This window comes from Prunus dulcis, chromosome 7 (genome assembly GCF_902201215.1).
Source record: "Prunus dulcis chromosome 7, ALMONDv2, whole genome shotgun sequence".
Taxonomy (NCBI): domain Eukaryota; kingdom Viridiplantae; phylum Streptophyta; class Magnoliopsida; order Rosales; family Rosaceae; genus Prunus; species Prunus dulcis.
The window spans coordinates 18,120,776-18,131,435 of record NC_047656.1 but is presented as its reverse complement, the minus strand read 5'-3'; the positions used below and the strand labels follow the sequence as shown (position 1 = coordinate 18,131,435).

General features: G+C 36.2%; 2 protein-coding genes across 2 annotated transcripts; one reads left to right on the top strand and one right to left on the bottom strand.

The window, feature by feature from the left end:
• The first annotated feature begins 3,173 nt into the window (after positions 1-3,173).
• On the top strand, positions 3,174-4,228 carry LOC117635148 (cytochrome c biogenesis CcmF C-terminal-like mitochondrial protein). Its single transcript, XM_034369492.1, has one exon. The coding sequence runs from the start codon at positions 3,260-3,262 to the stop codon at positions 4,145-4,147; it is 888 nt and encodes a 295-aa protein (XP_034225383.1). The 5' UTR covers positions 3,174-3,259; the 3' UTR covers positions 4,148-4,228.
• A 3,459-nt stretch (positions 4,229-7,687) lies between these two features.
• LOC117635505 (cyclic nucleotide-gated ion channel 1-like) lies at positions 7,688-10,171 on the bottom strand. The gene is made up of 7 exons (XM_034369814.1): positions 10,134-10,171; positions 9,484-9,982; positions 9,170-9,358; positions 8,747-9,069; positions 8,551-8,665; positions 8,303-8,419; positions 7,688-8,217 (listed from the first exon to the last, which is right to left on the bottom strand). The coding sequence occupies exons 1-7, from the start codon at positions 10,169-10,171 to the stop codon at positions 7,738-7,740; spliced, it is 1,761 nt and encodes a 586-aa protein (XP_034225705.1). The 3' UTR covers positions 7,688-7,737.
• Between the last annotated feature and the right edge of the window lie 489 nt (positions 10,172-10,660).

Below are 10,660 nucleotides of genomic sequence, written 5' to 3'. Positions count from 1 at the left end.
GCGGGTTACCCACGTATGAAAGCCCAACGGCCACACGTGCTCCAAGTCACCCAAAATGTGTTGTCCACATGTTAGGCTTGAAAATTCCTCACACGTGCGAGGGCGTGTGAGAATGTGAAGGTAAAGAGTCTCACATTAGAAAGTTGGTGAAACCTAGCAAGGGTACCATGAAGGAAGTTGAGGTTCCACCCTAAAACCAATTGGTAAGCCCTTGCTAGGTTTCTTAACTTTCACGTAGGCTACCTGGCTCTGATACCATGAAGGAAGTTGAGGTACCACCCCAAAACCAATTGGCAATGGGGGGAGTAACCCAACTCCTTATAAGCCCTTGCTAGGTTTCTTAACTTTCCAATGTGGTACTCTTTATTTTCACATTCTCACACGCCCCCGCACATGTGGCAAATTTTCAAGCCTAACACGTGGACAACACATTTTGGGTGACGTGGAGCTTGTGTGGCCGTTGGGCCTTCACACGTGGGCAACCTGGCTTTGATACCATGAAGGAAGTTAAGGTTCCACCCCAAAATCAATTTGCAATAGAGGGAGTAACTCAACTCCTTATAAGCCCTTGCTAGGTTTCTTAACTTTCTAATGTGGTACTCTTTATTTTCACATTCTCACAATTGGGTTGTGGGCATGGGGTATTTGGCGTGGCTGTCATTTCTCGTAGAATTTTGACGCGGTCGTTGTCATTTTCGACGTTTGGTGTATTGGATGGGAACCAGTGTATGCAATTGAGCTTAAATGAAATAAGATAATTTTTAGATAATGGCATTTTTGTAATTTTAATGTGTTTTCAGTGCATTATTATAAAATTATATGCCAATTTTTGGCCATTGATCTTAACCAAATTAGGTGAAATTTGATTATTATCTACCACAATAGTAAACACCCAAATGACTATAAACCAAAACTCACTTGAAATTAATATTATACTAGCCCCTATTGGTTTTCTTTTTTATTTTTTTATTTTATTTTTAAAATTAAGAAAAGATAACATGGGTAGTTATGTTCCATAACAATAGGACCTATTATCTTATTTTGTTTTTAATTTTAATTTTTTTAATATAAAAAAATGTGAATTTACCATATTATCCTCATTTAATTAATAATTCAATTCTTAATGTTTGAATTAACTAATGACATTTTCTGGTATTTTGAATGTTTCACCATTCTCTGCCTTTTGCTTTATATATATAGATGAATTTTTAAATAAGTTTTTTTTTCCACCCTTAAATTAAATTCAAGGGTGGGTGACCACAAATTTCTTGGACCATAGAGTCCAGGGGAATCGGGGTGGAGGGTTTCATTTCCCCCAATTTTTCATGTGACAGGCAACTATTTCCCATACCTAGACTTATCAAACATTTGATTTCCCATTCCTATGTCCCATTTCTCATGAACCAAACGCACCACAAGTTTTTTTTTATTCTCTATAATTTATTTATATAGTTAAAACATAAATAAAATAAAAGAGTGTTTATATTATATAGATATGTGTCAAGTCTTCAGAATAATTGTGAAGGTATCATGTTAAAGTGGTGAACACTAATACATGCAACAACTATTTTTCTTTCGTAAATAAATCTAAAAAATTTCATTTCCACTTGGTACATAGTACCTTTTGTCTACTATATCTTGTGTGTGTGTGTATATATATATATACATAGTTATTCTCTCATTTAGATGTCCACATGTTACTATCGTGCGGATGCCATTGTAAACAAGCAGGAAAACAGAGAGGGTTAGTACAAAATACATGGCGTCCGCATAATAATAACGTCTGAATGTCCGCATAGAAAAAAAAAAAAGAAAAAAAGAAAAAAGTGTTCTGAGAGTTAGAGAAAGAAACTACCCTTCAATCAGGAGAGGAAAAACTAACCTTATGGCTGTTAGAGTCATGATTAGAGACCGCCTCAAGCTTATTGATGAACTATGAGCAGGAGCAAGGAGTTTGTTATAAGACCCCTGCGAATAGTCAAATATGTGTGTGGAAAACTAAAAGTTGGATATAATTATCAAATTTTAATATAGTCCTAGTGAGAAGCCCCCTGCTAATAACCTGAGACTAAAGAGATGATTCATATAAAAGAGGGAGAGAGAGTTTAAAGAAGTGCATTGAAACTTATACCAGTGCTTGCAGTATACACCTGATCAAATTAGCTTAATTTATACGGGTACAGGGTGGAGGGGAGAGAGAGAGAGAGAGAGAGAGAGAGAGAGAGAGAGAGAGAGAAGAACAATATGGACATTGGACAGACCGAAGAGAGGAAAAATGTTTTTTTGGCACCAACTCCTAAACGACAATAAATTATTGAGTGTTACAAAGTCCAAAACAAATTCAAAGCAGTCCACATCTTGACATATGAAGGGAACGAACCAAGGACGACAAATAGTAAACAATCGAAAACAACAAAGCAACACAAACACAAACAAAATACCCACACAAAGATAAGAAGAAAAAAAAAGTAGTTGGTTTATGTGCTTATTACACTCTTTTGTTTGGATGTCGTAGTTTTAAATAATTTAATGCAAGTTTGTATTAGGGTCGGTCTTGAGATTTTGAAGGGCCCGTGCGAACCTTAAATTTGGGCCTCACATAAGCTAACTTTTTGAATAATCACCATGATTATGACGATGAGTCTTTGTCATCATAGATCATATTCAGATATTAAATATTTTTTAACACCTAATGTATTTTGTGTCAATATTCCAGGAACATCATTAATTCGATGCAATTATTTTGGTTGAGTTAGTTGGATGCATAAATATTCTAGGAACATCATTAATTCGATGCAATTATTTTGGTTGAGTTAGTTGAAATATTCTAGGAACATCATTAATTCAATGCAATTATTTTGGTTGAGTTAGTTGGATGCATTATTTTTTGCAAAATTGAATATCTAAGCATAGGGTTTAGGGTATTTATTATTTCAGTTTGTGGTTGTGAAAGTAGCTGGGATATTGAATGTTGGTGTTGACATTGGACAAGCCTTTAACACAAGTGGGTTTTGAAGTCGCGCCCAGAATAAAAGTTGAGGTCCTGCAAACCAACACAACTAGGAACGTCTTTGTGTCAACAATTTACTCACTCGGACTAGTTCGAACACCAGGAGCGGTCTGATCAAATAAGGGATCAGACCGCTCTTAGAAACATAAAACAAAAGTTCATTGGTACCTTTTTGGTATGCGTTGCGAACACTTTCATTTTTTGTGTCTCATCTTCTCTAGAAAAGCAAAACTTTTTCGAATATAGCTGATGGTCCAACTACATAACTTTTTCTTTTTCATTATTTCCATGGTCGTGCCTTGTGGCACGGCAGCACCCGTACTATTGAAATGGTTTGTCAGTAGAGATGTTCCCACAGGTGCCCCTTCTTCCAATGGTACTATAATTCCTATTCCTATCCCTGCATTCCCTTTTTTGGTCTATATACATTCCAGGAAATTCATACGCTCCATGGGGGGAGCAAAAAGTGGAGTCTTGGTCAGAGCAAGCCGCCCTATTCTATTACCAGACATAATTGAGAGAAGCTCATCCGAAACTAGAGCTAGAAACGCCTTATTTCGTTTCGTTCCCGTTCTTCATTTCCTTCTTCTCGCATACAAGGGCGACTTATCAAATTTAGAATCTTTCTGCGGTGTGCTCTGTTTACTATTCTTTCGTACTCTCTTCTCTTTACCACGCGATAGGTCAGCGAAGCGTGAGCGGGCGCGGAGAAGGAAACGCCAAACACTTCGGCCTAACGGGAATGAGCAACGACGAAATGACAAGATGAGGTGCTCCGGGCACCCCCATTTAGAAAGAAGGGTCGAAGGTTTTGGGCCTGTAGCTTTCCCCGTCCCCCCTTCGTCGAGTGGTGCTTGTGTGAGGGTCGACGAAGTTGAGGAAATCGAGCTTGGAGCTCTCGCCTTACCAACGAGCCGACAGCCGATGGCTGTTGGTCACGACTACTACCAAAAAGCTCCAATGAAGATGAATATTTCACATGGAGGAGTGTGCATCTGTATGTTGGGTGTTCTTCTGTCGTGCGACCCGGCGGCTTATGTGCGACCTGTGGCCCACGCCTCCTATTTGTTCAGGGCGGGCGGCGTGAACTCTGATTCGATCCGGGTATTCAATCCCGCCGCTGAGATGCTCAGTTGACTCCTTAACCTTGATAGGAAGATGGCTTATTCAATAATTCGTGCATAAGGGTAAGGAACTTTGGATGAACTAATGCGAATTGGTGTATATATAACATTTGTTAAACATATATTATACACATAAAAAAAATCGGGGCCCCTCAAAAATTAGGGGCCCTGTGCGGTGGCACCACTTGCACACCCTTAGAGCCACCCTTGGTTTGTACCATCCAGTTAGGCCCTTAGCCTTTGCATGACGATGGTGCCATAATTTAATTAAGTGGTCAAATAATATATGATTCAAGTGATTATATATATATAAAGATGATCTTTGAATAAACATCTACAAGTGTACTAAAAAGTCTTTACGCCAATGTATATGCGTAGTGTAGTGGTATTGTGCAGTAGAAAAGTTGTTTAATTGGTCATGGTGGATTGGATTAAAGCCACCTAATAAAACATGTTTAAGCCACTGCAAATGCGAGATCCTATTGTTTCATAAAACATCTACTTAATGAAAAAGAAAAATCTTCTCACAAAAAGAAAAAGAAAAAGAAAAGGTCTTAGAGTACATAAAGAAATTAACCTCAACTGAATTGATACTTCATCAACCGGATTGATCATGTCTCAAGCTTATTTATGACGCAAGATCCTCTCTGAAGTGTACGAATTATTCACAAAACCCAAGTCTCGCTCTCGTTAAACCACAGTTCCAAATAATATTGAGTACGTACTCCTGCGAATAGTAGCTAAATATGGAGAAGAGTGGAAGTTAGAGAATTATCAAATTAATATCAATCTTGTCTATGTGTGAAGAGACAAAGTCGTGGTAATATATATATATATATATATATATATATATATATATGTATATATCACACATCCGGATGTCCGCAGTTATTGTGTGGATCGTAAACACGAAAGAAAGCATAGAAGGGTAATATAAAATATATGGCGTCCGCACAATAATAATGTTTGGATGTCCACATGGCGTCTGCGCGTTATTCCCTCAAAGATCACACATGCAAAAATTCACTTAAATCCAAAATCATTTAACTACTCAATTGATTGTTGTAGGTTTGTTTTCTTGAACCATCAGGATTGTTAATTTTATTGATCACGACTAGATGTTTTAATGGTTTTCTTTATCTACTATATATTATATATAGAAAAGTTTTCCTAAAGAGAAAAGAAAAAAAGTTCTGAGAGTCGGAGAAAGAAACTAACCTTTCAATCAGGAATTAAAGGGAGAAAAAAAGCTAACCTTATGGCTGTTGAGTCCGGATTGGAGTCCTCCATAATTCAAGCTTACTGATGATATATATGAGCAGCAGCTAGGAGCTTGTTCAAAGTCAATTATGTGTGTGGAAACTAAGAGTTGGATGTCATTATCAAAGTTGGAAAACTAAATATAATTGGACCCCACTCTCTTCCTCAAATGTTTCCAAGTTTATCTCTCTTTAAAAATAATTAATTTCACTCTTGGGGATATCTCGTGATATTTATAAAAAAAGAATTAAAATAAGTTTTTTTATTTCTCTGTTTTGCCCCTCTAACAACCATCAAATTTTGATTCTCTAACCAAATATTAATCCAGTCCTAGTGAGAATTCTTACTAATCTGAGACTGAACTTACAAAAACAAAAAACAAAAAACAAAAAAAACCTGAGACCGAAGAGATACTGATAGAGGGAGAATTTGGAGAGAACGAAAAGGAATTAAACAAAGTATTATCATATTCTATTATTGCACAATGAAGTTGAGTGTTATTGTCTTTGGCAAAAAAGATGAAATAATTCAGTCTTAAAAGCAGATAGGACGTCGATCTTGTTTGCATGCATCTTTTCAGATTTTTTTCAAAAAGTAGCAATAAACAGACAGGAGGCTGCTATAGGCTTAATGATTGCCCTGGTTTCAACATTGATTAAGGTCTCCAATTGTTTTGCTGGCATGTTTATGGAAACTAAAAGTAGTTAGATATATAATTCTCCAAAAACTGACCTAACACTCTCCCGCAAATGTTTCCACGTGTATCTCTCTTTCCAAAGAATTAAAAATATATATATTTCTTCTCTGTTTTGCCCCTCTAAGAACCATCAAATCTTCTTATCAAATTTTAATCTTGTCCTAGTGAGAATCCTTACTAACCGAGACTAAAGGGCTACCGATAGAGGGAGAATTTGGACATAACGAAATGGAGTTTTTCAAGCGTGACATTAGACAAGTCAAGAAACTTAAAGAAAGTATTTCATATTCTCGTCTTTGGCAAAAAAGAAGAAATAATTCTGCTTTATAAAGTTGAGCAACTCTCTCTCTTAAAATTATAAGAGGATAGGAGGCGACCTCTTATAATAAGTCTTCCTTTGCGACACATATGGAATGTAGAGTGGTTTCAATCTATTTTATAATACTTATGCATGCACATATCAATATACCATTCATCTATATCAATTATAAAACATAAATTAATAATATCATTCGACAATGTAACAATGTCTCTAAAAAATTTATGCTTATACACAAAGTAAAATTACAAAGTAAAAAGTTTATGCTAGCACCATTATCCTAATCTAGATCCATTGAGCTTTTAAATTACAAAGTAAAATTACAAGAGTGTTAAGAAAAGCTAAAAACCAATATGGTTAATCATAACCTAACATAATGGTTGTTCTGTATCTTTGTTTTGCAAAGTTCCTTTAGTTTATTTGATCAGCATATGTCTTATTATTTGCTTCTGATGTATGGATTTGAACACATACTTGAATCACCTTAGTTGTTGCTAGCACTGCGCGAAGTTCTAGCTGGATGTATTTTTTTGAGTGTCTAGAATGTCACTTTGAATGCATGCCATGTGTCTAGCCGTTCAGATGACTTTGGATGGTTGGCATTGATTCTCATATAATATTCTCATTTTACCGTTCTCTTATCCGAGCACAAGGAAGGAGCGGCCTCATGCATCCATGGGCCTGTGATAAAACTCTACTTATGGGTCCAAGCCGACGACAGCAAGTTTTTTTGTTTTTGTTTTTGTTTTTCTTAATATCTTCAGTTAAACTTGAACTGTTTGAAACTCAACAAGAAGATTGGCACACAAACACAAAGGCCATAAATTAAACACGAGAGCGAATCCACAAATTAAAAATTCATAATAGGTTTTGAGTAACCAAAAACAAGAAAAAGAAATAGCATGAGATAATTTGTGTTTTTGACGCTGATAAAACATAAGATACTTTTTAAAGGCTTTTATTTTATCTAGTTCTCATTATTCAAAGGCTTTATCTAGTTTTCTCTATGGAATAGTATAGTAGTATAAATCCCAAAACAATATGGTATGCGTCACAAAACAAGTAGCCCTATATATCTATACGCATTCTCTATAGATTTTACTAAAAAAGCAAAGATCATTGATGAACAACACACCTAGCGGCGGTCAGCAGAAACCCAAAACAAGACAAAACAATAAGCATATAGGAAAAAGGTGAAGGCCAACGAAAAGTAGTTTTTTAAAAAAAAAAATCGAAACAAGGCCTAACCCCAATATGGCAAGAATTGTTGTGTTACAAGATCCAAAGCAAACTCAGAGAATTATAAGTACGTTCATTCAAGTACTTATTATTCTCTCTTTTCTTTAGATCCTGTCTTTTTAGTTAATTTAATGTGATGACGCCAGTATTTCTGTAAGCAAGAAGCTGAGAAATGCTCCAACTGAGAACGAGGAAGTTCCTTTTGAAAACGCCACCAAAATTGAGCGACAACAGACTTCAAGTGGTTGGCCCTAATAGAAAACGCTTCAACTTTTGTTTGGGATACAACAGTCGTAGGGGAGATAGGTAACTCAGAAAATGAGCCGAATTTGAACGCCCAATTTAGAAGTTCTTCTCCATAAAAGTCACTTTTCTCAAGGCACTTGCAAACATTTGTTCCACCCTTAATGGTTGTGTAGGTCAAAGCAGTGCCTTGCGTGATGAAAAGCATCTTTCGAAGTGGTTCCCCCTCTCGAATGATATAAATATCCTCCCCATAAATTACCGGCTTAAGATGCTCGCTGATTGCTTGTAACATTTTCTCATCTATACTTTTAAGCATCGGCACATACCATACCAATGTGTATATTTAATTAGGTATAATTAATTAATTTGAACACAAATTAACAGAAAAAATTAACCCAACTACTTACCTCCTTTAGTGAATCCAAGCGGAGACGGCACATAATACGCATTTGAGTTATTATCTGTGGATATATCCTTTGCATCTTCTCTCTTAAGTGGAGCTGATCTAATATTTTTTGCGACCCCTGCCCATATTTGTTTAATTATTAATTTTAAAAACAATTTCATGATGAGTTGATTAATTAATTATATCAGAAATATATACACACAGGAATTAATTAATACAAAAATTTGTAAGTAATATATATATACCAACCTGCACCCTTGCATTGAGATATACTAAAAACAGTGCCAAGCCACTTATAGATATCAGAATTGAAAAGATGATTTCGTCCATAAAGAAACTGGTCTGGAGGTTTGAACCAAAAGAACTGCAAAAATAAAATGAAAAGCAATATAGCATAAATTGGGAAGGAAAAGCCAAAAACAAAACAAAATTCCAATGAACGAACCTCAGATTTCGCAGGCCCCACCAAAGACATTGCAACATCTTCACTGGAAGACCTCTTGACCTTGTCATGTCAGATTGGAGAGCGTATAGATATATACCAAAATCGAAAGGTAAAGTCGATACATTTTCTGAAAGTTGTACAGCGCATGACTTTTGTAAAAGGGAGCTATTGAACTTCATATTGTTTGCTGGAGTGGAACTACTGCAATAGAAGAAATAATCAAGTGCTTCTCGACCACATATACCATCAAATTTACAGACGTGCTCCTGCCAACAACCTATCTTTCGATCCACAGCAAAAATGTACCACAAGGCTCCGAATAGCTAAAGGACCAACAAGCAGATAGTTAATAATCAATAGTTCATCGAAAATTCGAAAAATACCAAAATGACAATAAATATGGGAGATAAGACTGAATCTTACATGAGCAGCAAGGATGAAGGGAAGGAAGTCCAAAACAGCTTTACGCAATCTTCTTACTGTAGTCTCTATGTTAGAACTCCGATTGAGCCGTCGGTAGAGCCTAATAGCTCGTAGGGTATATTGGATTGGAATTAGATAAAAAAACTCATTGTTATCAACGGATGTATATTTTCCACTGAGTATTATTGCCTGCACACATTTAAACCAACAGTTCAGAATTGACCGTGGTGTAACAAACATATATAATTACGTTCCAAAGGAGCTAGCTAGCTTAGCTTCTCTTAGTCGTCTTAATTAGGTACGAAATTGCTTACCTGTAGAATGGGAAGAGCAGCGCAAATGCGAGGCAGAATGCGTAAAAACCTAAGTGTTTTCTTGCCATTCAACATTTTACAAATTTTTGTATGAGGACCGCCAATAATTCTTGTCCAGGAGGTCCCAAATGGCTCAGCGCGACTTCGACTTAGGAAAACAAAAATGTCCGTTGCATAAAATAGATCTGCGGCTGATCGTAAGGCGAAAAATGTCCACATCAACCTGTGGTCCCAATAGTAGCACGTGCTATCATCGATGAGGACGGGAGCGTAAGAGATCAAGGGATCAATGAACACAGCAAATGCAGATGATATTGCGAAGGTCATATCCCATTTTGAACGGTGATGACGACCGCGTAAAACAACAGCTTCCTTCAATTCTATCCATTTCTTAGTAACACTTATACTGCGATCTACTTCTGGTTCTGTCAATTTTGCACAAGTACTTGTACTCTGTTCTAATTCTAGTTCTGGCCATTGTGCAATCTGTTCTAGTTCACTGAAGAAGACACAACAAACTAACAAATATATATAATCGCGTCCATCAGAAATAAATTAAGTATGCACCTAAAATAGTCTTCGTACCATCGAAGTTTCCAAAAAAAAGACATTAAAAGAAAAAGAAAAAGGTGTGAAGTAAAGAACCTAACCTCAACTCAATTGATACATCTTTAACCGGTTTGCTCATGTCTCAAGCTTACTTGTACGTACTTCTGCAAATATTAGCCAAATATGAAGTGAAAGTTAGAGAATTTTCCTGTCCAAGTGTGAAGAGACTGAGGCCCCTTCTAACTTGACAATATATATGTGTGTGTAAGAGAGAGAATTTATTCTATGGCTCAATAAAGTTGGAGTGTTCTTCAGTTAATGCATATATTATTGCCTTCAGCACTATTTTTTGTGCTTTATTAAAAGTTAAGCAGTATTGGCTAGATAGAAGAGGGGCCTCCATGGCTTTTCCTTTAATATGTTGCCCTTTGATCCTTCTGATTTGAGAGAGATACTTGAGTGACACAGTCTTAGAGCATCTACAATCATATTCCCTATTTTTTGGTTAAAATTTAGCTAAAAACACTAGACATGTATTTTAAGAGCTCCCTAAAAAAATTCAACTTCAACCATACTCATTAGTTTAGGGAATCATAAATGCTTTAATGCTTCTTAAATTCAGTTTTAG